At 52.8% G+C, this 27,669-nt stretch overlaps 1 protein-coding gene across 3 annotated transcripts in view; it reads right to left on the minus strand.

The window, feature by feature from the left end:
- VDR (vitamin D receptor) overlaps positions 1 to 27,669 on the minus strand; it is a 61,646-nt gene that overhangs the window by 22,042 nt on the left and 11,935 nt on the right. The window contains exons 2-4 of one of the 3 annotated variants that reach the window (XM_047788074.1): positions 18,204 to 18,287; positions 15,169 to 15,316; positions 1,010 to 1,140 (exon numbers count right to left, since the gene is read on the minus strand). In XM_047788074.1, the coding sequence (XP_047644030.1) occupies positions 1,010 to 1,140; positions 15,169 to 15,314 (277 nt within the window). In that variant the 5' untranslated portion in view covers positions 15,315 to 15,316; positions 18,204 to 18,287. The other 2 variants (XM_047788072.1, XM_047788073.1) reach the window with 2 other exon arrangements.

Below are 27,669 nucleotides of genomic sequence, written 5' to 3' on the forward strand. Positions count from 1 at the left end.
AGCCTCCTCCCGCTCACAGTTTAACAGGGCACAGCCTCTATCTCAAGCCTAGGAAGGGGGCAACGGGCAGATCACAGAGAGGCTGAGCAAGGGGCAGGGTGGGAGCAGAGTGTGCAGAAGGCACCCAAGCCCAGGCCCACCCGGTGCCCTTGTTTCCGGCCCAGGGAGGGCCTGGCCAGTCCTTCCCAGGGTTTGCTGTATTCAATGGCTACTCTGGTTACCAAGCAACTGGTACTAGCGCTCAGATGCAAAGTCCAGGGATTGTTTTTAACAGTGGGTCAGAACATGTTAATCTGCCCTGTTGGTCCCCTCTTGCAACCCCAGAGCTGTACAGAAAGTCCTAGAAGATTGCCCCTCTTTCTCTACCAGGATCTAGAGGGTCCTCCTAGAGTCTAGTGCTCCCCCAGCAGGATCTTTCCACCTGGCCCTGAGCACCAGCCCTCAGGTCCGCTTACTGGGCCAGAATGGCTGGAAGGCTAGGTCAGGGTGGAATCTCAGAATATTTCTTCCCCCATCACCAGCTCCTCCCCACCCACAGTAGCCCTCTCTCCAAAGTCCAAAGGACCCTGGGGTCCTTGAGCCTCATCTTTTCCCTGAAGGTCCTAGGAAGAGGCTGCGGTAACAGCAGTGATGTTTGAGAGGAAGACTAACCCCGCAGGGGGCGCGCGCTGGGGCGGGGGTGGGGGGCTGGGGAGGGCGGTTGGTACCTGTCCCTCCTCACAGGCCTCCCACTGGAGGCGCCCTTCCCAGGCCTCCAGGACACACACACAGATCCTAGAAGGGCTTGCAGGACCCCTTGGGGCGTTTGACCTTGGAATTCAAGCTGCCCTGCCTGAGGCTGCTGGTCCAACTCACCCCCCCCCCCCAACTGGGGCCCCCAGTGCTGGCAGCTACAAAGGGTAAGCAGACCAGACCTTTCTGACCAAACTTCCATAAACTGCAGCCCTCGCCTTCCCCTGGCCCCGCCCTCCCAGGCCCCGCCCCTCCCCGGCCCCGCCCTGAAACTCACACTCCTTCATCATGCCGATGTCCACACAGCGCTTGAGCCGGCAGGCCTGGCAGTGGCGGCGGTTGTCCTTGGTGATGCGGCAGTCTCCACTGAAGGGACACGTAAACAGCGCCTTGCGCTTCATGCTCCGTCTGCCAAGGAAGCACAGACCCTACGCTGGATCCTCCACCTCCTTCCCAGCCCCTCAGCCCTGCCTAAAGGAGAGCGGCCTCCTGCGCGGGCTGTGACAGGAAACCTGCCCGCCATTCCCGGGCTCCTTGTCCTGCCCAGGGCCCCTCTCGGCGGCCACCCCAGCCCACCTCAGACTTGCTGTGTTTGCCAACGTGCTGTGCTCCTTCATTGGCTGCGCTGTTGCCATCATTGCTTTTACTTAACTTTACAGTATTCTATTTATCCCTCTCTCTCTTTCTCTTTTTTTTTTTTCTTTCTTTTCTCTCTTTTTACTGCTGCACCTGTGGCATATGGAAGTTCCTGGGCGAGGGAACTGGAGCTGCAGCTGCCAGCCTGCACCGCAGCCATGGCAACATGGGATCCGAGCAGCATCTGAGACCTATGCCGAAGCGTGGGCCACTGCATCCTCATGGACACTATGTCAGGTTTTTAACCCACTAAGAAAGGAACTCCCCTCCCTTTCTTTTTTATTGCACAGGAAATATATGAGTGGATTAGCCTAGCCAATTTTTCAAAATCTATAGAGTAGCCCTCACTGCCTTTAGTGCCATCATGAGAGGCAAGGATGCTGGTCTCAGCTACAGGTCTTCTAGAGTCCAGATCTGTGCTTGGAGCATCCTTGGACCAGGGACAGACAGGTGCACAGTGAAAGGAGAAGAGATAAAGGGCCCAAAACATGGCTTTAGACGTTCAGACAACCTGCCCAGAAAGAGAAGCAGCCAGGTGAACACGGGGAGACCTGAGGTCTGACCTTGGCTTTCTGAAAGGCAGAGGAAGTAAGGGTTCTGTAAGAACAGAAAACTACCCCTGGGCTCTTAGCTAGGAAGCTGGCACCCTCCTGGTAACCTATGTAAACTGGTGTGTGTGTGTGTGTGTGCGTGTGTGTATGTGCGTGCTCACATGCATACATGCATGCAGGTGAGTGCAAGCCTGATGGCTCATCTTCCTAATTCTGGCCTTCTCCCCCTGCTGCTGGCCACAGCACGCGGGACTTCTGTGAGGCTGCCTAAAGGACATCTCCCCAGAGGTTTCTCAGCACCCACATCCTGGAGGGTCCTCTTCCTCTCCCAAACCCCGGCAAGGGGAGAGAGGCCCCACTTTTTTGCCCCAGGACAGGTGACAGGATTTAGATGGGAAAAGACAGTGGCAGAAGTGCTTTCTCTGTGAGCAGCAGCATCTTTTAGGGAGATGTGGAGACACTCAAACCTTAGACGCCAAGGCCCAGGCTCAGCCCTTTCCCTCTCCTGGAGATGAGCTACTGACAGTGTCTTCTCCAGATGTCATATACACGTTGGATTTTTGACAAAAAATGACTTCCTGTTCGCATTCACTAGAACTCACATGGGGTTTAGGACAAACCCCAGTCACGTGTCAACATGGCCAGAGGGAACGAAAAACTGGACCCATGGCAGAGGGGAGGAGAGACCAGAAGAGCAGGCAGTTGCCGGTAGTCAGACTCTAGGACCCTTCAGGGACCCAGACATTAGTGTACCCCCTCATTTTGGGGACGGGACCTCTGAGGTGAAGAGACATACTGTGAGGCTCCAAAGCTGGGACCTGAGGAGTGTGAAGCTCAGCTTTTAGCTTCCTGGGATAAACATACTGCTTCATCCCCAGACACCCGAGCTCAGTGAACCTGAGCCCCCAGGAAACAGCTCTAGGCAGCTGGCCCTTGAGCACAACTCCAGGCAAAAGACATCCCAGGGGCCTGGGAGTGGCCGCTGCTGCTTTGGGACCTCAGCCCAGGTACCTTCCTGTCACAACCCTCATTACCCAAGGGGCCACCCGCACCTCCTCAGGGAGGTAGAGGCGTGCCAGCTATTTGGGTGGCTTAGCCCTCAGTCCAGCCTGTCCAAGGCTGTGTCCTGCCCCTGCAGTGACTCCCCAGGGAGAGACTGTACCCCAGGCTCTTGCTCACGGCAACAGGGAGCCCCTCTCCTTGTACCTTCATCCATTTGCCGCAGCTGCCTGAGGGAACAGAAGAATATGGAATCGACTTGCTTACCCTGAAATGAGATACTGTCACCACCACAGGTCGCAGGGTATGAGACTGGCTCCACCCTTTACTCCTTTCTGGCTCTCCCATTTGGTGGTCCCTGAAGCTTCACTGTTACCATAAATGCTCAGGCCCAGAAAGCCCATAATTCTCTAAACCTACTCAAGGGCCGGAAGTTTCTAATTAGAGCAGATTCTCACTTCCTTTTTTTTTTTTTAAGTGGCTGGTCATGTTGCCCAGCGGCTGAGCTGTGGGGCTGCTCTGTCCTCCTGCCCACCGTCTTGTCTGGCCCAGGGGTCTCCCTGCCCATTCTTCAGGGCCATGGGCACCAAGAGGAACACACATCATGGCTCCTCCAGACACAAGAGCCAAAGCCTCTCACCAGCCCTGCACTGGGGGCTGAGAGCTTCCTGAGGCCCCAGGAGAGAGGGGGGCCCCAGCATCCTTTAGAGGCCTGACTCTTCTTCCTCAGGCTCTACGGGGCCAGCTTCTGACTCTCACGGGTGGGCACCCCCCAAGTGGAAATTTGCTTGGAGAGAGATTTTTGATACTTCATCTTTCTTTCTTTTTTATTTTATTTATTTATTTAGTCTTTTTATAGCTGCACCCACAGCATATGGGAGTTCCCAGGCTAGGGAGTAGAATCAGAGCTACAGCTGCTGGTCTACACCACCGCCACAGCAACACCAGATCCAAGCCACGTCTGCAACCTACATCACAGCACATAGCAAGTCTGGATCCTTAACCCACTGAGTGAGGCCAGGGATCGAACCCGCGTTCTCATGGACACTAGTCGGGGTCGTTACCTCTTAGCTACAACGGAACTCTCTTGCCTTCTTTCTTTTATCTTTCTCATGTTATGCATATGAAGCCAACCCCAAGCTCCACACACAGGAGGGTTGAGGATGGTTGCTCAGCCCACCTTCGCCTGACTCCAAAAGAGGCTGGGGAGGAGACACAAAGGACGCAGGGCTGGGTGAAAAGACACTTCTGGGGACCAGTGTCCTTGTTTAAGAGGATGAAGCCCAAGAGTACTGAGAAAGAGGAGGAAGAAGAGGACCAAGAAGATGATAAGGAGGGAGAGATGGAGAGAAAGGAGGAGGTGGAGGGAAGAGGAGAAAAGAGGGAGGGTATGCGAGAGAGGAGACGGAGAGGGAAGGAAAGAGGGAGGAAAGGAGGAGGGAGGAAGGGAGAAAGATGGTAAAAAATCTATCGGCCGGTCACTCAGTGGGTTAAGGGTCTGGCGTTGCTGCACGCCCTGGCGTAGGTCAAAGAGGCGGCTCGAATCCTGCGTTGCTGTGGTTGTGGTGTAGGCTGGCAGGTGCAGCTCTGATTCAGCCCCTAGCCTGGGAACTTCCACATGCTACAGGTGCAGCCCTAAAAAGACAAAAAAAAAAAAAAAAGAAAGAAAGAAAAAAGAAAAAAAGAAATTCTACCTGCCAGGCACCCGATCCCGCAGCAAGACTCAGACCTGGGATAAGAATGCGCTTGAGCGTTTCACCCTTTGCCACACCGTGTCCTGCAGCCCACCAACCTTGCAGTGTGTCTGTCTGCACACTATTTGAGCAGAGCAGAGAGGCGCCTATAAACGTATGGAGCTCTGAAACTATTACTACGAAAACATTCAGGAACCAGCTCGTCCCTGGCTCCTCTATAGTCAGAGGCGCTGGGATAGTGGCTGGGAGGGCAGAGGCTGCACATCACGAAGAACAAGCTCACGCTCTGGATTGTGGGGTCAGCCCTTGCGGGCTGGAAAGCTCTCTTACCAACTCCCACATGCAGACCCAGGCCCCTCCTAGAGCCCGGACTCTGGAGCCAGTCTTTCAGGTGTGTCTGGCCCAGCACGCCTCTTGGCCAGCACACAGTTTCCCTGAGTTCGGAGGCCCAGTTCTTTGCCCTTCTCCTGCCTTCCTTTTTTTTTTTTTTTTCCTGGCCTACACCACAGCCACAGCAACACGGAAGCCAAGCCATGTCTGCAACCTACACCGCAGCTCATGGCAACACCAGATCCTTAACCTACTGAGTGAGGCCAGGAATTGAACCCACATCCTCATGGATACCAGTCGGGTTCTTAACCTGCTGAGCCACAACAGGAGCTTCTCTCCTGCCTTCTAAGGCATTTCCCACACATGCAGCTGTCATGTGGCCTCTGCCCACAAGGAGTCAGGGCAGCCAGGCTGGCCAGCCCTGGCTCTGTGCTTCGTCCTGAAGATCCACACCCTGCCCTGCCTTCTTCCCAACACTGATTGCCTGGGAGCTGGTTTGGTTTTGAGAAACAAGAGCCTCGGGTTTCCTTGGGAGCCCATTTCCTCAGCAGCACTCTGAGCCTGGACCCTGTCATCCTCTGCATGGTTGGCAATTATACCCCAGCTCAGGAAGGAGGGGGTCAGGGTGGTGCAACCAGGCTAAATATAGATGCAGTTTCTAGAAAGCCAGGGGTCAGGGAGGACATTGACTGATTCTTGTGCCAGAGACCAATTCATCAAAACAGGAGACAAGCAGCTTACAAAAGCATCAGGCGCCTGGGGCCAGGGTCTCAGGCCTGGGGCAAGAGGGTCCTTTTTGGGGAGGTGACCCCAGCCAGCAGAGACACACCTTGTAAAACCCAAGATTGAGGACAAGTTCTAGCTTGGGGCTTTCTCCACTGCAGCTCTGGTGTCCCAGAAATCCCAGAGCCTGGTCTGGATACAGGAGCCTGATGGAGCTCCTGCTACGAAAGGCTGGTGTGAGATCTATGGGGCACATTTGTGTGTAGTGACATCAAGGGGTCCTCAGCAGGTAGCTTAATAAAGGAAAACCAACTTTAAAGGAAGGTAGGTTGACACTGGTAAAGAGCCCAGGCCTCTGTTTTGGAGGCAGTTTGGCAATACAGGCATACGTTGAGATACAGTGGCTTTGGTTCCAGACTAGTGCAATAAAGCCAATATCGTAATGAAGCGAGTCACACAAGCTTTTGGTTTCCCAGTGCACGTGAAAATTATGTTTACACTCTACTGTGATCTAGTAAGTGTGCAATAGCATTACATCTATAAAAACAATACACACCCCTTAATTAAAAAATACTTTATCGAGATTATCGCACTCAGTGAAGGAAGTCAGAGACAAATACCATATGCTATCACTCATATGTGGAATCTAATAAAAATGATAGAAAAGAACTTCTTTCTTTCTTTTTTTTTTTTTGCCATTTCTTGGGCCGCTCCCGTGGCATATGGAGTTTTCCAGGCTAGGGGTCTAATTGGAGCTGTAGCTGCCAGCCTATGCCACAGCCACAGCAACTCGGGATCCGAGCCGCGTCTGCAACCTACACCACAGCTCACAGCAACGCCGGATCGTTAACCCACTGAGCAAGGGCAGGGATCGAACCCGCAACCTCATGGTTCCTAGTCGGATTCGTTAACCACTGCGCCATGACGGGAACTCCGAAAAAAACTTATTTCTAAAACAGAAGTTCTTCTGGTGGAGCAGCAGGTTAAGAATTTGGTGTTATCACTGCAGAGACTGCCCGTTCCCTGTGGCTCAATGGGTTAAGCATCTGGCATTGTCACTGCTGTGGTGTGGGTTCAATCCCTGGCCCAGGAATTTCCGCATGCCATGGGAGCAGCCAAAATAAAAAAATAAAAACAATAAAAAATTAAAAAAATAAAACAGAAACAAACTTACAGATTTTGAAATCAAACTTATAGCTACCAAAGGGGACACTGGTGGGGAGGGCTAAACTGAGGGGATGGGATTGGGGTATACATACTACTAGGCATAGAATAGATAACTGGCAACTCAATATTCTGTAATAACCTGTATGGGAAAAAGAATGGATATATAGCTGATTCGCTTTGCTGCACACCTGAAACTAATGCAACATTGTAGCTCAACTATACTCCAATAATTTTTTTTTCACACTCTCCAACACAGATTTTTTTTTTTGAGTGTGTGTGTGTGTGTGTCTTTTTAGGGCCGCACCTAGCACCTACGGCATATGGAGGTTCCCAGGCTAGGGGTGGCATCAGAGCTGTAGCTGCCGGCCTACACCACAGCCACAGCAACTCGGGATCCAAGCCGCATCTATTGCAGCTCACGGCAATGTCAGATCCTTAACCCACTGAGGGATGTCAGGGATTGAACCTGTGTCCTCATAGATACTAGTCGGGTTTGTTAACTGCTGAGGCACGATGGGAACTCCAGATATACATATTTTTTTATTTAAAAATTTTAAAATTATAGTTGATTTACAATGTTATGTCAATTTCTGCTGTACGGCAAAGTGACCCAGGCATACACACACACACACACACACACACACTCACATTATTTTTCTCTCATTATCCTCCATCATGTTCCATCACAAGTGACTGCATATAGTTTTGTTCCCTGTGCTGTATAGCAGGATCTCATTGCTTATCCACTCCAAATGCAATAGTTTGCATCTACTAACTATCAAACTTAAAAAAAATACTTTATCACTAAAAAATGTTAAATATCATCTGACAATGCAGGGTTGCCACAAACCTTCAATTTTTAAAACAAAACAAAACAAAACAAAACAAAACAAAACAAAAAAACACAGTATCTGCAAAGCACAGTAAAATGAGGTATGCCTATATCTACCAATATAGAAAATGCACAGAGCCTTTAACACAGTAAGGTTTCCAGGAATTCGTCCTGTGGGTAGACCAGTCCATGGGCCCAAAGACACATGGACAAGGATGGTTATGACTGCACTGTCTAGGGAAGCAGAGGCCGAAACCTAGAGGCCCATCAAGAGGGGGCTAGCTCATTCCATCACAGGACATCTGGACAGACTGTGAAAAGAGCAGCGGGAAAATGCTGAAATAGAAAACCAGCTGGAAGGAACATTCTTCAGTAGGAAAAAGCAAGACACAGAATGGTGAGAATAGTAGAGTCCCATCTGCAGGTGTGTTCAGGTGTGCACCTACACACACAGTTACACATCCACACTCTTTAGAAAGAATCTGGAAGTGGACACAATGAGCTGGCAACAGTGACAGCTTCTGCGGAAGAGGTGGGGATCTGAGGATTGGGTTGAGAAGGAGACATTTTTCAATTCTATCCCCTTTGAACAGTCTGCATCCTTTTTAAAAACAAAAACAAAAACAAAACCATCACAGGCATTACTTACCAAAGAAACAGAAAAGCCAAAAACCCACCAAACACCAGCCTTTATAACTGTTTAAAAATTTTTTTTTTGTCTTTTTGCTATTTCTTTGGGCCGCTCCCACAGCATATGGAGGTTCCCAGGCTAGGGGTCGAATCGGAGCCGTAGCCACCGGCCTACACCGGAGCCACAGCAACACGGGATCCGAGCCGCGTCTGCAACCTACACCACAGCTCACGGCAACGCCGGATCGTTAACCAACTGAGCAAGGGCAGGGACCGAACCCGCAACCTCATGGTTCCTAGTCGGATTCGTTAACCACTGCGCCACGACGGGAACTCCGTGTGTAAAAATTTTAAATGAAACACAGATGTGGTTAGATTGACCTGTCTGGGTTTAAATTCTAAGGCACAACCTCAGGCAAGTTGCTTAATCCCTCCATGCCTCAGTTTCCACATCTGTAAAATGGAAACAACCATTCAGAGGGGATCGTCTTAAGGATTAAACAGAGGAAGCAGGACCTGGTACAAATTAAGCATTAAAGGGGAGGGAAGGTGGCGGGCAGAGGCGGTAGAGGGAGTGCTGAAGGATGGCTGGAGGGAGCAGTACGTAACCATCCCACTGAGCATCTGAGACCTGGGAAGTAGACATCACATCTTAAGCTACCCCCTGTAGGGCTCTGTGGGCGGAGAGGCTTGAAATGTATTGTTGCCTCATATGTTGCTGCTCCTGATGTCCAGAGCCACAGCCCTTATGCGAGTTACAGCGACGGATGTCCAGTTTCTGTGAGCACCAGCAAGGTCCCGCGGAGCCCTTGGCTGACGTGCGTGAAGGTCTCTGGAGCCCCTGGACCAGCCCTCCCTTTCTCACACCTGATCCTTAACCCTTGTTCAGGGGTCTTTTGTCAGAGACTCTTGCTGACACATCACAGTCACACACATTCCAGGTTCCAGGATAGAGGACAGGAAAGGATTACCTGTTCTCGGAAATGCAGGCACTACAAAGAGACGGTGACCACAGGTACCACTTACTGAGCGCCTTCTCTGCCAGCACCTTACATATTATCTCCAGTGCCCTCAACCACCTTTCTGGATAATAAGTATGACCCCTATTTTACAGGTGGTTTTTTGCTCAATGTCAAAACCTCTGAAAAGTGGGAAAGCTGGGATTAGAATCAAGATCTGTTTGATTCCAAAGCCTCAGGGCTTCTTAGGTAACACGGTCCTCATCATGAATCTACTGTTCCCCAACCCAAGCCAGAGCAGCATCAAAAGTATGCCCCCTACCCCTCACAGTCCACGGGCACGAAGCAGGGACTGTCTGAAGGACTCCTGTGGGACAGGAAGCTGCTTGGCAGGACCTCGAGAGGCAGGACCTGAGATGGGCAGGTTGGAAGTGTGGGGACACATACAGCCATCCTCTCCACTGGCCCATCACTGTCATCACAGTGAGAGGATTCCCAGGGCACCCTGAGAAGGAATTCACACCAGTGAGCCCCAAGGAGAGGGCTGGGCTCCTAGAGTAATAAAACGCTCATCAGGATAAACCCTTCCGTGTAACTGCCTTTCTTGACACCTCCAGAGGCGCTCCCTCTCCCAATATTCCGGCCTCCTCCACCCAAGCGTCCAAACATCACTCTTGGCTGATCCATAAATGACCCCCCTCATGCTCTTCCGCTTGCATCCTTGAGTAGCTGCGGAGGGAGGCCAGCTGCCAAGCTGACCCGGACAAAGTCCTTGCCAGCAACACTGACTTTTTGGTGACTCATTCACTTGTGCCCACAGATGCCCTGAGTGGCCGCTCCTCCCCTCCTGTCTGTTTACTCAACTGCCTTTAAGCACTCGGACGCGCGGGGCATCTGCCCCATTTCTCTGCTTCCCTTCCCGTTGCAGCTCCTGCAGGCATCATCTGGGCGAACTGCCCGAAAGCCAGAACATTCCTCGTGTTCCTGGCTCCTCACCCGCCTGCCCTCCACCAGACCCGTCAGTAACACGGTCCCTGAGACCCTTGGGGCTCGAAAACAAGAAAGCATTTCCCCACACTGTCTGTGTCAGCGTCGCGCTTGCTGCACACAGCGTCACGGCATCCTGGGGAAAGAGGTATCAAGAGAAAGGAAGCAGACAAGATGCAGAAGCACACAGCCATCTGTTTCTCAACCTTTGCCTCCAGGTCCACCTCTTAAACTTTACCACAGTTTTCATTCTCGTCGCCAAAAGGGTCCCTCTGATTTTTTTCTCTGTTCTTTATACTTGTCCCCTTGTATCAGATCCTAGACAAAGCCATCCGTGGCCAGAGATTCATCCACATCCACACATCATCACTATATATGTATATACACACACACACACTATATAGAAACCACATACAAAATATGTAGGTCTACTATACAATATGTATATTTTCATATATATATGTATATATTTCCCCTACAGCCCTTGCTTATGCTATAATTGTTAACATATTGCCAGGACATATAGCCACCTAAAAGCCTGCACATGCTAACCTTTTATTCACATTGGAAATATCATCTTTCTTTGAGGATGTCCATGTGGTCCAGAGGAGCAGGAAGCAGAAACAACATGAAATAGCCTGCAGGAGGAACTAGCCAGCTACAGTTTCTAATCCCTGACCATAGATCAATAGAACTGACCAACCCCCATAATCACACTTTGGTTTGATTATGAGTCTTGCACCTGCTGCAATGACCACAACTAGCTTCTAGGTCATTGCAGTTCTAGCACAACTGCAATGACCTGACTATCTTAGAAGTCCATCAAACACTAAATGGTCAGATGGGATAACTGGTCCCCAGGGCTTAGGAAATAGCCAGTGACTCAACATGAAAGTGATGCTCTTTCCTTGAGCCCTGCTATGGCAGGGTTGAGGGAACTCCTTGAGGACAAGGATGTGGTTTCTCTTTGTGTTCCCAAGGATGCGATGCCCAATGTGGAGAAGTATCCCCCACTGACAGGGGCTTCCTTCCTGGGATCAGGAGTTTACAGATATAAGTGACAATGAAGGGAGTTCCCGTCGTGGCGCAGTGGTTAACGAATCCGACTAGGAACCATGAGGTTGCGGGTTGGGTCCCTGCGCTTGCTCAGTGGGTTAACGATCCGGCGTTGCCGTGAGCTGTGGTGTAGGTTGCAGACGTGGCTCGGATCCCCTGTTGCTGTGGCTCTGGCGTAGGCCGGTGGCTACAGCTCCGATTCAACCCCTGGCCTGGGAACCTCCATATGCCGCGGGAGCGGCCCAAGAAATAGCAACAACAAAAAAGACAAAAGATTAAAAAAAAAAAAAGTGACAATGAAATTCTTGAACAACTAGTTGAACTAGACTAAAGGGGAAGAATACCAAATAGAATTTCATCAATCCATCAGCATATAACTTTGTTTCACGCGTGCTTTCTGTTTAAAGACACCTCATTTAATACATTAACAATGAACTCACAGCCAACAGCACTGTAGCCCACATCTGAATCAAGCTTGTCTAACACATGTCTTTTTTCTGCAAGGCACATGGCAGCTTTCATGTGCTCAGGAACACTTGACAGCATTTCAGCACCATGCTTGGGTGTCACCTTAAACAGTGACATCACCATCAAAAAGTACCAAAATGCAAAGGCAGTGGCACTAAATAGACTGAGAAAAGGACATTTGTTTACAGTGTGAGAGCTGAAACAGAAGGCAGGATGTCCTGCTTGGCTTCAGCTGGGAAAGTGCGTGTGGAGAGACTTGAAATTTTCACCACCCTGCATGTGTTCACGAATGACCACAAAGATGCTATAAGTATTGATTTGGGGATTACAAGTCAATTTTAGCAGGTGGTCAAACTTGAAGAAATGGAATCCCAAACAATGAGGATCAGCTGTGTGTGTGTGTGTGTGTGTGTGTGTGTGTGTGTGTGCACGCACATGCACGTGCATGTGCATGTGTGTATTTATAAAACAAAATTCAAGCCAAAAAAAACAGAGATACTGGCTCTTCAGAGAGTGCAGCCTGGCTCAGTCATCAAGACAGAGACAGTAAAGATATAAAGTAGACTGAGGCCAGGGAACAGGATAAAAGCAGCTGCTGCCGGTCATGCCAGGCCTTGCAGGCAGGGGTGTGGCCGACAGCCCACAGGAGACTGACTCTAAGGGGTCTTGGAGAGAGGGGCTAAGGGTGGGTTCCAGTAGTATCACGTGCCCACATGCAGCAAGCCACACTGCTGGTCCATGGTGGCGTGGGTTTGCCAACGTGCCTGCCCTGTCCACGTTGCCATCTCTCACACTCGGCTCTGGGCATGAGGGAACCTGTCTTCCCTCCACTCAGATGCCTCCCATGGGCCTGTCCCAGGGATTCCCTGCCTGGTGGTGTGTCTGAGGGCAGCAAGCCCACGTGCACAGGGCTTGGAGCTACTCTAGTGAGGAACTGACTCAAGTGTCATAATCCAACAAGTGGCTCCCTAAGAGTCCTACCTTCCAGAGCTGAAACTACCCCCTGCCCCGGGGCGGGGGGAGGGGGGGTAGCCCGGAAAGAGAGAGGATTTGGAGGTAGGGTCCATGAATTAACCAAATAGCCCCAAGAGGTGTCAGAGACCTTTGGGTTGCAGATGGATGAGATATGACCTTTGCTTTTTAAGTTAAAAAAAATTTAAAAAAAAATTTTTTTTTTTCCTTTTTAGGGCTGCACCCATAGCATATGGAAGTTCCTGGGCTAGCAGTTGAATTGGAGTTGCAGCTGCTAGCCTACGCCACAGCCACAGCAACGTGGGGTCACATCTATGACCTACTCCGCACCTTGCAGCAACACTGGATCCTTTAACCCACTGAGCAAGGGGCCAGGGATTCAACCCACATGCTCATGGATACTAGTTCGGTTCTTAACCCACTGAGCCACCACAGGAACTCCAATATGACCTTTGTCTGAGTCTCCATGTTGCCAGCTCCCAGCCCAGTGCTTGGGTCACAGATTCTCACTAAAATCTGGTGACGGGGGAGTTCCCTGGCAGCTCAGTGGGTTCAGGAAATGGTATGGTCACTGCTATGACTTGGGTCACTGCTATGGTGCATGTTCGATCCCTGGCCTGGGAACATCCACATGCCTTGGGTGCAGCCAAATAAATAAATGAATAAATAATAAAAGGGAGGGAGAACTTCAAGATGTAAAAAAAAAAAAAAAATCTGGTGAGAGAGTGCGTGAGAGAAAAATAAGGAGAGGGGATGGCTGGAGAGACTTGTGTTTATTAGGGTGGGGTTCCACCAAGGTCATCAGTATTGACCCATCAGGCTCAAATATATATTGATTTATATTGTGTTCAAAGCACTTTTATATGAGTTATGTCTCAGATTAATTCTACACACTGGGGGGGTCAGGTAAGAATACACGTGTGATTAGTTGAAGTAACTGAAACAGAGAAGTGAAGAGATTTGAGCAAAGACATATGACTAATGAAAGGCATGGCCAATACCATAGCCCACACATTTCTACCCAGTTTTATGATGGGGAGCAGGCCCTGATGCGAGCACCCAGATGCTTTCTCCATTTTCTCTCTGAAGACAGCTCCCCCATGCCCAGGCACTGGCAGGGAAGGGTCCAGGTGGCCCCCAGAGACCTAAGGCCCAGGCTGCGGAAGGCCCATCCCGAGGAAAGCATGGGCTTCAGGCCAGAGGAACGAGACACGTGGCAACAGGACCCGGAGCCAGTGATGCTGCCAGTCTGGTTCCCCGAGCTGGGGAGCGGCCTGCCGGGAAGCCGAGCGGGCAGCCTGTGCCAGGCCAAACGGGCAATTAGCACCCACAGAAACCCTGCGGCCCAGTGGTTGCTCAAGGCAATGAAACTCCAGGCCTGCCAGTTCCGGGGACAGAGGGCAGGTGAGTGGGGAGCCTGTGTGTATGAGGCCCAGACCCGGGGGTGGGGGATAGTCCCTGAGCTGGAGGGGGTAGCACGCAAGACCCGAGGCCTCTCATTCCCTCTGCCCTCAAAGCCAGTGGGCCCTTCAGTTCAGGGAAGCAGGCTGACCTCCGAGGCTCTGTCTGGACTGGAGTCGCTCTTTCCTCTCTTTGATGACTAAAGCCCTGCCCTTAACTTTACTCACCTCCAACCAGACTATTGTACAGAAGCGCTTTCTCAGCTGCCTTCTTCTAGGCTTTTCTCTCTCACCTTCCCTCCAATACCTGCCACGTGCTCATGTCTCGTGTCCCAGTTGCCTCTTGCAACACATCACTTTCCCATCCCCCTCCCTGGCTAGGCTACTTAGGCTTTCCAGGACTTTCTTATACTCCTGGCACTGGTGATGCTGGGCTCATAGGAGGGGAGAACAGGTTGCTCATACAGAAAACCGGCCCTGGCCAAACAGGGTGCCTGGGCTTTCCTGAACCCTCTGAGCCTGGCTTTCCAACCTGGGACAAGCAAGCCACAGGAGCAGATATGGGCACAGATCAGGTGTGGAGGTTCAACCAAGGATGGATGTAGTTTCCCTGGTGGCAAGGAATGGTTTGCTTCGGATGGGGGTGGGAGGCAAGCTCTGAGGCCAAGTTCCTGGGCTGCCCCGAGGCCATGCCTGGCTCTTGAATTAGGATGCTGGGATCAGCAGCGGGTAGGAGGTTCACTCTGTTAGCACAGCCACATGGATCAGTGCAGGGGGCTACTGGTCAAGGGGTAATGGAAAGGTGGGGACATACGTGTGACCCCAGGAAAGCAATTTCTGAGAGGGTCAGAGAACAAGCAGGAGCTGGGTTGGGAAGTGAAAGAAGACAGCCTCCCTGAGACCCTGTCATCCCCGGGGGCTGTGAGAGCTGGCACGTCCCTGGGCCTGGTAAGGAAGGAGACTCAGAAACGCAGGGCTGCTTCCAGGGAAATCCTGTTCCTCTCTCTCCCCTTGCCCTTGGGGAGGACTCACCTGAAGAAGCCTTTGCAGCCTTCGCAGGTCATAGCATTGAAATGGAAGCCGGTGGCTCGGTCTCCGCACACCCCGCAGATCCGGGGCACATTCCGGTCAAAGTCGCCGGGGTCAGGTAAGGAAGTGCTGGCTGCCGTCGCCTCCATCCCTGCAAGGACAGGAGGCAGGGATGGAAGGAGGCAGTGCCAGGACCGGCTGGCAGCCTTTGCACCCACCCGGCCCTTTCCACCGGGAGCTCAGCAAAGCTGAGTGACTCCCCAGGGCCCAGGCCTGAGCAGGATTTCGTTGGCACCTTCCCTTTGTGGTTCTCTGCACCCCAGCTCACCCCCGTGACACTCTGGCCATGAGCTGAAGCAGGGCTCCCAGGCCCAAGTTGGAGCAGATCTGCAGAGGGTGCTGCGTTGAAGCCCACAGCATGGCCTGGAACCAGAGCCCCTGGGTGTACAGGCTGTCCTGCTGCCTGCGGGCTTCTCTGTACCCTGCTGTCATCATCAGAAGAAGGCGTCTCCCTTCGCCAGTGTGAGGAAGGCTTATGTGAATGAACACATGCTCCCCGCTGGCCTCGGCTCCCCCTCAACAGCGGACCTGTCATGGATCAGAGACTCTCTTTTCCAGGGCGCCCTCTGGGGGAGGCGGGGCAGGGGCTCACCAACAGCCTCACACGCAGAGGAAAACCCTCAGCCCCTCTGCCCTTGAGGGGCTGGGGGAGGATGGATTACAAGCCCAAAGCAAACCCTGTCAAAGCAGACCCTGCAGTCCCAGCTCCTCGCAACCATGCAGCTCCGGACTGACAGGTCTTGTGCCCACGTCCCCCAGGCCTGGTACCAAGGTCATCCAGGTCTTTTTTTTCCCCCTCTTTCTCTTTTTCAAGACAAACTCGACACATTGTTCTGAACATCCTTCTGAGTGGTGTGAGTCATCTACAATGAACTAATTCTGTTGCCAGAGGTGGCTTTTTATAAACAGGCAGTGTCATCTAGAGATGGATTTCACACTTGAAGGGGGAAAAGGGCAAGAACAAAATACAATCGCTTTGGGAAATCCGCCTTGGGAAGCAGCTGAGAAGACTTAGGCAAATTGGGACCTCGGCTCCACCTGCTGCCTCGAATCCTCGCCGTCCTTTCCGCTCACAGTTGCTTCTGGGGCTCCTCAGGCCTCCCTGATGTGCCTCCTAGTTTTATCAGAGTCCTCATGAGGGGACTCAGGTTTAAGCGGCTCCCTGGGCCCAGGACAAGAGGGTCTCTCTCAAGTCAGAAGAAAACGCAGAGGCGAGGGGACAGGCGCCTTCCCTCCTTCCACCCCAGAGCGTCGTGTCCTCCCACAGAGGTGAGAGAGGTAGCTTCCTTGGCCCTTGGGAGGCTCCCGGCTTCTTTTCAATGACTAGGCCCTCGATCTGAGCTGAGGTTTGGCATATCAAAGCCTAGTAGAGGAGTTCCTGCTGCAGCTCAGCAGGTTAAGAACCTGACTAGTATCCGTGAGGATGCAGGTTCCATCCCTGGTCCCACTCAGGGGGTTAAGGATCCAGGGTTGCTGTAAGCTGTGCTGTAGGTCACAGATGTGGCTTAGATTCTGCGTTGCTGTGGCTGAGGCACAGGCCAGCAACTGCAGCTCCAGTTTGACCCATATGGGAACTTCCATATGCTGCAAGTGTGGCCCTAAAAAGGAAAAAAAAAAAAAAAAAAAAAAAACAAACCAAAAGAAATAGCCTAGTAGAGTCTTATTTCGTTCCATCTTCATCTCATCCCAATGAGGTAAGTGCTAATATTATCATGACAAACAAGGCCCAGAGAAGCCCAAATGTTGAGGGGTCTCTAGCAACTCTGATTACAAAATGCGCAAAACAAATACTTAATTAAAAAAAAAAATTCTACCAAGAGCTTCAAGTCAGACAAAGGAAGCGGGACAGATATGGATAGATACTGACAGTCTCAAGGGGCAGAGGTATCATTATTATTAAGACACTATTTTGTGTTGTATTTGCTTTTGTATACATAAAATATTGTATAACTGTAAAACAATTAAAAATAAAAGAGAGTGAGTGTCCGTGGGCTTGTCAACATTGTCCCAATGGCCCATCTCAAGTCCAGGCTGACTCCAGGTTTCTGGTGTGTCACACACATGCAAAAAGTGGGCGGGGATCCCAGAGGCCCAATACCGTTGTGGGGCAAGAAGAGAAACTGTCTAGGATGCTTGTGGTTTAACCCCAGGTCAGCTGAGATGTTGCAACTCCCAGTCATGGTGAGGTTGCTACAGAGTCTGTGTCATCCAGCGACCAAACATCCGGTGGATTTGGTGGAAAAAAGAGAAATGACATGTGGGGGTGGAGGGAAAGCAGTCAAATCAGTCCAACAAGGACTCAGCATCATCTGGGCACAGCAGAGTAGTGATGATGCAAGAGAGTTGGAACAATTCGACACCATGGCAGGGCAACTGTGCCTTCCTGCAAGAGATGATGCCATGAGGGCTCCTTGTCTGGGGGGTGGGGACTCAGGCACTGGGTTAAGCTCAACAGAAGGCTGGACCCGGCAGCCAGAGGCCCACAGTGAACAGGACAATGTCCGGTGAGCTGAGAGACAACTTAGCCCTGCTTGGGGTTACCTGCTGCTCCCAAGAAGGCAGGGCCCAGGACCAGAGGCCAGGGGCGGAGAAGAGGCCCAGGCATCTATGGCCTGAGAGCTGGCAGAGCTAGGAGTGATGGGCAGAGCTTGCAGAGAGCAGGAGAGAGGAAGGAGATGGGCTGAGTAGGAAACATACACCATGGGGGATGGCCCCCTGGGGCCCTGGCCTGGGGCCTGGGTGTCTGCAAGCCCCTCCCTCTGAGTCCCCACCCCAACACAGGCCTGGTTCCAGGTCTCAACTGCAGGCTGCTCGGGACTCTGCTGACACAGGACTGGACCAACAGGCATTTGCCAAGTGCAAGGGATTATCTCTTCCTCCCCCTGCTTCTCGCCTTCCTAGCCCCCCACCCCCCCACCTTGCCCTCGCCCCTGGAAACCAGAAAGCCAGCAGGTTGTGGCTGATGAGGAAACACCCACCTGAAGGAGCGGGGTTGGGCAGGGAGGTCGAGCCCAGGCGTGCCCTTGTGCGAGGGCTCCCAGACACTTCCAACCAAAAGGACTCTGAAAGGAAAAAAGGGAAACATTTTACAGCTCAGCGCCGAGCTCACCGCTGGTGCTCCAGAGAGCCTCTTTCCAGGGATTTTAGTCCCCGGATCAGGGAATGAACTCTTGACAGAAGCGATTTGTTGGGGGCGGACCTGTCATGTCATCACTGGTAGCACTCGGGGGGCAGAAGCCCCGGGCAGCCAGGAATGGCCCGACTTGGAAGCCAGAGGCAGTCAGAGCAGCAGGGAAGGGTGACCAGAGGCAGCATCCAGCTGGCGAGCCAATGGAAGCGGCCTCCCTTCTGCAGAGGCCATTGGAGGAAGGAAGGGCTTCTTCTAAGGGAGCTGGGCTGCTCCCACGGCCCCCAGCCCCCTCGGAGAAGCAGAGGATGGCCTGGCAGGCTGCTGAGGGTGGGAAGGAGACAGGAGCCCTGGGCGATCGCAGAGGTGCCTCGGGGGCTGGGAAGGGTGCAGGCTAGGACGGCGGCACAGCCCTGGCTCTTGGGATGGCTTCAAAGGCCGGTGTCTGCGATCTCCTGTCTGTGGAGACTAGGTGTAGGCGGAGCAGGTGCTGCAGGGGTTAAATACAGCAACCCACTGCTTTCAAACAGGATGTTTTCTGCCACATTTAGCTCTTTCCCAGACATGCTCAACACCCCCAGGAAGGCTGAAGGTGGGCTGACCCTGATGCCCAGACTTTGGGTCTTAGTGGCTTGATGGGTCATCAAGGTGGGGCTGGCAGAATGTCTCCCTTCCCACTTCCACCCACCTCCAGCCTTGTGTGTGCACGCGCGCGCGCACACACACACACACACACACACACACACACACTTTTCCTTTGCACCAGTAGAAGGTAGCTGGGGAGATTAATAGATATGCAAGTGGCTGCCCCTGAACCCTGGCAAGCGGGGAAGGTTCAGACCCTCAGCTTTTGTTTCTCTGTCTCCTGGTGGCCCATCTAGCCAGGGAAGGGTGGGGGTGGGGACCAAGAGGCGTCCAAGACCTGGGCCTGGTGCTAGAACCGGCAGCCCACTGACCCATCTGCCTGCCCCCAAGGAACATCTGAGGAAAGTGCCAGTGGCCCAGACTGGGATAACTGGGACTGGGCTGGCCCACTGCCAAGGACCGTGGGCAGGGGAGGGGGACTGGCTGAGGACGGACATGCTGCTACTCGCCCCCCAGCCAGACTCTCCTCTGCTCCCTCTGCTTGAACTGTCCAAGGTCCCCAGCCAAGCAGGCTCTTCTGGATCCTACCCCATGGCCTTAGCAATTTCGCAGACTCTCAGCTGGCTCCTCGAGAAGGCTGAGGGGAGGAGCAAGTGGGCCCGGAAATGACCACTGTTTTCCTGCCCTCAACCCCTAAGACAGTCAGAAGTCAGAGCTGAGAGCCAGAAAGACCACCACCCCTGAGCTTAAAGAGGAGTGTAAGTATCTATTACGTGCCAACCTACTAAGCTCCCCACTGGGGCTGTGAGGTGAGAAGCACTCCCATTTTCCCGATGGAAAAACCAAACCTCACAGCACTGAGTGACTTGCCCAGAGTCCCGTGTCCAGGCCAGTGGTGGTGGCCAGGGGCCAAACAAGGACAGGCTGCCTGCGATGCCCGAGGGCTTTCCTTGCCTCCTGCCGACTCTTCCCTCTGGCTTCCATCACCAGCACGGACACTAGCGCTGGGCCCTGCGCCAAGGGCCTCCTGTGCGTGCATTCACTTGTTTAATCCTCAAGGCAACCTCACAAGCAGGAGCTGTTACTATCGCTATTTTAGGTGTAGGGAAACTGAGGCACAGAGAAGCCTGGATTGGAACCAAGATGGCCGATCCCCAAGTCTCCTCTCTGCCGCCTTTCCTAAGAGAGATAGTCGGGTCATTCCCTGACCCTGAGGCCTGGGCGCCCCTCACTTCTGCTGAGTCAGAGCGGAACGGACTGGGTGATCCCCAGGCCGTGATGGAAGAACATCTCAGCGCTTTTTCTCCTGAGGCTCCCCAAATCACCCAGGACCCCCCTTCTGCCAGCCAGCCTCTCCGAGCCAGGAAAACCCCATTCAGCAGATGGGCCTCTCCTCCCCACACAACTTTACGCCACCGCCGCCGGAGAGTCCTTTCAGGGAAGACTACCCTAGATTAGGCGTATGGGTCCGAGTACATGGAAAGTGGGCCAAGGACACAGTGTCAAAAAAGAAGTGGAAAAAAAAAAATCGTGAATGCTGCCTTTCTTTGCCACGTCATACACTCCCCCACCCCCAATTCACGTTCTGAGTATAAGCACATCCCACTGCTTTTCCTGGGGCTGTCCCCAGAGCCACCCCCCGCTGCCCCTGCTTTAGAAATACCCAACCCCCTAGACTGGAGCCTCTGAGAAGCAGAGGAGGTGGAACTCAGCTCTGCCGAAAGCCCCTGGCTTCATTCCTCCGGGGTCTGCATCCCACACCAAAACCCCTGCCCGCGCCTGACCCTAGACTGACCCGACCCTGCCTTAGCAAGAAATGAAGAGGCAGCGTGTTTCCTTCCAGTCATCAAAAGCCACAACCACTGCCTCTCCCACACGTCTGCCCTTCGGCTCACACAACAGGCACCCCATCTTCCAGTGGCTTCTGCCGAATGCCCAGGGCAGTCTCGTGGGGTGTCCCGAGCAGAGCCCTGGCAAGACAGGGATCTGAGTGCCGCTGGGCCCAGTTTAGCTCCACTGCATTCGCTGGGCCCCGTAAAGCTGTGACTCCCGTAGGACCAAGGGTGGACAGAGGTCTGACTTGTGAGGTCTCTTCCAGCTCTGAAAGTGTGCAACTCCAAGGCTGAAATTCCATCATGACGAGCCCTTAAGACTATTCAGGACGTGAGATTCCCTCACTGCACATTCTCCCCGACCCCCACAGTTACGGGGGAGCCCCTCACCCTCAGGCGCTAAGGAGCAGGAAGGGCAGGAGTGACGTGGCCCCTTTGGGTCCTGTGGAGACTGGGCGCCAAGGAGAGGGACCCCTCAGCAGGGTTGGGACTGGGGTCCCAAAAGGGCACACACACAAAAAACCCTTTCTTTTCTATTCCTTTTTTTTTTTTCCTTTTTAGGGCCACGGCCAAGGCATATGGAGGTTCCCAGGCTGGGATTGAGTTAGACAGGCCTACACCACAGCCACAGCAAAGCCAGATGCAAGTCGCATTTGCAACCTGCACCACCGCTCACGGCAACGCCAGATCCTCTAACCCTCTGAGCTGGGCCAGGGACGGAACCCGTGTCCTCATGGATTCTAGTCGGGTTCGCTCCCACTGAGCCACAACAGGAACTCCAAAACGGGCTTTCTAACTGTGGACAATGACTCAAAGCTCCTCCTCCTTCTAGGAAGAAATGGAAAGCTAAGTGATTTCCCAGCAGAGGGGGAGAAAATTCCTCATCTTCCTAAAACTGGCGCACGCGGAGTCAAGCACACGTGGGGCTCTCTCTGGAGCAGATGGTTCTGTGCGCACACCAGCCCCGCTTGCCTACGTGCTTATGCACGTGTGCGCTTTGCTTGCTGGTCTCATTTCATCATCTTTGCAGCTCTGCCCACAGACGGATAAACACTGTGTGACCTACCCGCCTTTTGACTTCTCGGCTCTTTCGTCTATAGTCTATATGACTTAGGCACAGCAGCGGTGTGGCCATTTGAGCTGATACCCTATCTTCCTCCTCCGCCACCCCCAACGTACACTCACATTCCCATCTACAAGGTATACTCACACTGCCTTTTCAGAACAGTCTCGGTATTACCTCTCAGAAGAAACTGAGCGAGAACAGAGTGAAAAACAAAGGCAAGTGCAAGAAGAGGGTAAAGTTACTGTAGAGTTGAACTTGACCCAATGCTTTCTTCTGCCACCATCTTCCCGGTTCCTACACACACACACACACACACACACACACACACACACTCTCTCTCTCTCTCTATTTATTTTTTTAGGGCTTCGTCCATGGCATATAGAAGTTCCCAGGCTAGGGATCGAATCAGAGCTACAGCTGCCAGTCTATGCCACAGCCACAGCAATGCCAGATCCGAGCCACCTCTTTGACCTATACCACAGCTCGCGGCAAAATGCCAGATCCTTAATCCACTGAGCAGGGTCAGGGATTGAACCCACGTCCTCATGGATACTAGTCAGGTTTGTTACCACTAAGCCACAAAGGGAATACCCCGACACACACACTTTAAATACAGGTGAGAATGTTTGGAAATGATTTTCTGAAGACTGCAAGGTCCAAAGTAAACCCCAATGGATATCAGTCATCTCAGACTATCTCAAGATTGGAAGGGAACTTACCGCACAGTCTAAGCAACTTAAATCCCTTCTGTAATGTTCCAGCCAGTTTTCCAGGCTGTGCTTAAATACCTTTTCTGTTGGAGAACAATTTCCCACAGCAATCCACATGCTTTGGATGGCTCTATGCTTAGAAAGTTCTTCATTATGCACAGATGAAAGAGCCCCTATATTTGTCAACCACAGGTCCTAGGCAAGTTCTTTGCAGCCACCTAAGATGAACCTCCTAGGCTATTCCCACAGGGTCTCTGGAGGAGGGGTCCGTGGGGCCACCACATGGCCACCACCATGCACATTAGAAAAAGAAGCCCATTCCTCATCTGCTGGAAATCTGTCATGAAAAAAAAATAGAAAAAAAACCTTCAAAGATTTTATTTTTTTGCTTTTTAGGACTGCACCCACAGCATAATGCAGGTTCCCAGGCTAGGGGTCGAATCGGAGCTACAGCTGCTGGCCTACGCCACAGCCACAGCAACCGAGGATCCAAGCCGCGCCTGCGACCTACACTGCAGCTCATGGCAACGCTGGATCCTTAACCCACTGAGCGAGGCCAGGGATCGAACCCACAACCTCATGGTTACTAGTTGGATTCATTTGTGCTGTGCCACAATGGTAACTCCACAGAGATGCTTGATGTATGATGTGAGCAAGGTTTCAGGGGAGAAGCAGAGGGAGCTAGGCTGGCTACATTTAATGCTGATTTAGATTTTGTAAACTTCCCAGATATGACCGTGATTCCCACAAGGGCAGAGAGAGGGTGGTGAGCATGGACAGCCTCTGCCTCCTTGGCTTCACCTGGAGAGAATGGTCTCCAGCCCAAGAAAAGGGGCCGGTGGAAGAGAGAATAGCTGTGTGAGCCCTGCCAAGCCTGCCTGCTCTCGCCGCCTTGGCTCTGTTGTTTCCAGGGGAGGCTGGCCCCCAGCAATGCAGCTCTAAGAACACGCTGGAGGTGGACCAAACTATTCAACAACTGACTGAAGGATGAGAAATTCAGTGGCTGATGACCCAGCAGTCACAGGAAGAAGGTTACCCCTGAGGGTGTTTTTTGTTTGTTTGCTTTTTGTTTTTTGGCTGCAGCGGCATCATGTGAAAGTTCCCACATGACGGGCCAGAGCTTGAACCAGCATCTTAGCAGCAAAAATGCCAAGTCCTTAACACATTGAGCCACCAGGGAACTCCCTGGAGGTGCCGAATTCATCCTTCGGGAATTATACCTCACCCCTGAAGACCTGATAAAGGTCATGGCTGACACCTCTTACAGTGTCAAGGTCACTCCATAGAAGTCATGCTACTGACTCCCACTCTACTGGCCATTCATCAGGACTTTTTCTTGGCAGACTGTCCTGTCACTCATGGGAGCACTGGCAGCTTCAGAAGTGGAACCTGTGTGGCTTCAGGCAGCAGGGCCAAAGATACAAAGCTTACTTAGATATATTTCCACTTCTTATCAACAAGATAATTATTCCTGCAAGCTGCTTTTTTCCAGTGGAAACTCAGCCCTCAGCTTTGTCAACAAGATTTCTGGGTTGATTACTTCTCTCCAGGTAACAGGGCAGGCCGTGCCCTGTCACTGCTGGAAAGCGTGGGCAGTGACAGTGGCCGGTGAGGCACAGGGAACCAGACGGTTTGTAAGCTGCAGCTCAATCTCTCTGGTTTTATGGCTGAAGAAATTGTGACCGCCAGAGGGGAAGTGAATGGTCGCAGGCCACGCAGGCAGGGAGGGTGCTTTTCCACCTCCACCCTGGCCGGGTCCTCAGACCTCCCATCACCAGTCTGAGCAGCTTCCTGGGGCACAGAGTGAGGCAGGGGCGAAACAAGCCACAGAGGAGGCCCAGATGCGGACGGAGGGAGACCAGCGAGCATTGGCTCCATCCTTATAAGCAATGCAGAAAAGCAGCAGTGGGTGAAGGGTACCCACTGGTTCCAACCTGACCAAGCCCAGCTCCTGGTTCTGGTTTCTGCAGCCTGAAGAAATGGATGAGGACTCAAAAGATAGTCAGGGAATATTTTAGAGGAAGCTGGATATACCTGGCTTGCCCTTCCCCTCCTCTGGGTGGCTGTCCTGGGATACTGGGGTCAGAGTTCGTCCCTGCGACAGGTGAAAGTTGACTGGACAAGGAGCCTCTTTGTCCAGTGACTTGGAAACCACAGAATAGAAACTGAGGCAGCTCACAGGGAGAGCCCCAAGAATGCAGGGAGAGCAGATCTAAGCCCTCCTTTGGGGTCACCTGAACCCCTGGATTGCCGATGTAACTGATGGTGAAACGGGGATTTCCTTGATTTTCTTAAAAAAAAAAAAAAAATGGCTCCAGGATAACAGGAGAGAGCTGTGTCTTTCTCCTAAGCAATTCCCAAGCCCAGGTTCTAGTGCCCCATGGCCTCTGCCCAGTCTAAGCATCTTTTTATTTTATTTTGTTTTATTTTTGTTTGTTTTTCGGGCTGCATCTGCGGCATGTGGAAGTTCCTGGGCTGGGGGTTGAATCGGAGCTGCAGGTGCCGGCCTAAGCCACAGCCATAGCAACACAGAATCCGAGCCGCATCAAGACCTACGCTGTAGCTTGTGGCAACACTGGATCCTGAACCCGGTGAGAGAGGCCAGGGATTGAACCTGCATCCTCACAGACACCACGTCGGGTTCTTATCCCACTGAGCCACAAAAGGAACCCCACTAAACATCTTTCTTACTGCCAGTTCCCCCCAGCCCAAGTTCGTGTAGGCCCAAGTTCACCCTTGCTCAGGCAGACAGTTTGGAGGTCCATCTCCCCTCACCCCAGTCCACTCTGGCCAGCCTTCTGGGATCAATGCCATCTCTGAATCACTCAGACGCTTCCTGCTGTGTGACAAAGGTCAGTAGCCAAGCCCCAGGTCCTGCCAGCCTGAGCGAGATAGCTGGGATCCTTGGCGTGTGAGCCCCTGCTCACCTCCACCACTATCTTGGCCAGCCACACACCCTTGGCTACCTGACTACTGTCCAGCTTCCTCTGAAGCCCATCCCCGTGTCCTCATCGACGAAGGAGGACGTGAGAGTGTCTGGGCCACAGGGCTGTTGTGGGCACCAAGATCTCTGCATAGCACTCAGCACGGCACCTGGCGCTTGGTAGCTTTCTGGGTTCGCTCGCATTATTAGAGCAGTTACTGTTGCTAGTACAGTCACCAGAGCGTCCAAGGCCCAGAGGGGCACCATGGAGGGCAAGAAGTCCGCTCTCAATCCCAAAGCTCCACCCTGAACAAAAAGCCACATGTCTGCTGAACTGGGAGAAACTGACCACCCCACCCACTGGTTGTGGCTTCCAAAAATCTGGCTGCTTGGGTGGGGAGAAATGGACTGTTCTAGTCTCTCCGCAACAAGCTGAGCGACACATCTGGACTTTTCCTCCCTGATCCAGGGGGCCCGTTGCCCGTCCTTTTCCCTCTCACCCGGTGCTTCACTCTCCTACCTCCTCCGCCATTCAGGCCTTATCCTGCATCTGTTCTGCCCCTGGTGGGACCCTAGCTCAGCAGCCGGGGCACTTCCTCGCCCCACTCCCACCCTCACTGCAGGCAGCAGGAGGGAACATGCCGGGAATGGCTGGCAAAGGCCAGGGGGCTGGAGGCAGGAGGTGGCAGTGAGGGCTGCAGCTGCCCTGGCAGCACGGTGGCTCCGCCATGGCCGCAACCCAGACGCTGAACACTGGGCTGGCTCTGGCTCAGTGGGCCTGGACTCCCGGCTGCCCCCAGCTCTGGGTGACCCTGGAAAGGCTAAGAGGCAAAAGGGAAGGAGCGTGGTGGAGGCAGAGAAACTGCTTCCATATGGGCTGGAGGGAGAGAGAGGACACCAGGAAGAAAATTCCATTTTTTTCCCCTCTACCGAGGACTTCTAATAAACCCATTGAGGCTTGAATCCCAGGAATTTGATTTATTTTTTCTTTTTGTCTTTTTAAGGCGGCACCCACGGCATATGGACGTTTCCAGGCTAGGGGTCGAATCTGAGCTACAGATGCCAGCCTACACCATAGCCACAGCAATGCCAGATCCTTAACCCCCTGAGTGAGGCCAAGGATCAAACCTGCATCCTCATGGATCCTGGGCAGGTTCTTCACCTGCAGAGCCACGATGGGAACTTCAGATACCAGAAATTTTAAATGATTGCAACGGTATTTTGAAACGGAAGACGTTCAGACTCCATTCGGCTTCCCACTCCGTCCTGAATGGACCTGGAGCACTGGGAAGGAAGAAAAATTGGGCCTCCTTCCCAATGGCTCGTGGAGGAAGGGCCCCCAGGTCAGCGGGCCTCCTCTGCCTCAGTGGGGTGAGGCGGGGGTTGCTTTACCCTGGGAAGGAGACCCTCAGTAATTGAGCTGGAAGGGAGAGGAGAGGAGAGAATTCTGCTAAATCCCAGCCCAGCAGAAGGAGAAAACACATCTTATGAGAGAAAAGTGACGGGGGCAGATGGACATTGTGAACAGCTCAGCCACACATCACCAGTCAATCCTATTTAACGCCCCAGCCTGTCCAGGGTGGCCAGATACAGTTGCCGGGCACTGGGAGAGCTGAGTTACCACACAGCCGACTGGTCCCCGGACCTGCCCCCCACCCGCCTGACGATGGTCACAAGCAACGTGCCCCATGGGGGACGTCCCCCTCATGGACACATAGGGGAAGTCCCCTGCATGTGTGGGCACATGCCAGCCCATACGCTGAGTCCCGATGGCCAGGCTCATTGCCTGCCCATGACGTGACATGAGCTCAGCCTTCCCGTTAGAGCCGCCACTGAAGTCAGCCCTCTAGTTTCAATGCTTCCAGCCAAACCCCTGGAGGATTCGTCCCCGGGGCCACAAAGTGGTAGGAAATAGTGGCCTTTGTCCTAACCCATGAACCCTCTCCAATCTAACCCCCCTTCCCCAACCCTATCCTTTGGCCATCTTCCTCTTCCTTGCTTTTCTTTGGTACCCGGGGGCAAAGATGGAACAGATGCGGGCACAGAGCAGCATTCATGCTGTCCGGGCCCGGAGTGGGGTGGGGGGGGGCGTCTCTTTCCCCCTCGACAGTCAGCTGTCCGCTGTTCCCCCACTTCCCTCAAGCTGCCCACCTGGGCCTCCCCATGTGGTGACACAATTTCCACTCCCTTCACTCAACACT

Source organism: Phacochoerus africanus, chromosome 7, assembly GCF_016906955.1.
Source record: "Phacochoerus africanus isolate WHEZ1 chromosome 7, ROS_Pafr_v1, whole genome shotgun sequence".
Taxonomy (NCBI): domain Eukaryota; kingdom Metazoa; phylum Chordata; class Mammalia; order Artiodactyla; family Suidae; genus Phacochoerus; species Phacochoerus africanus.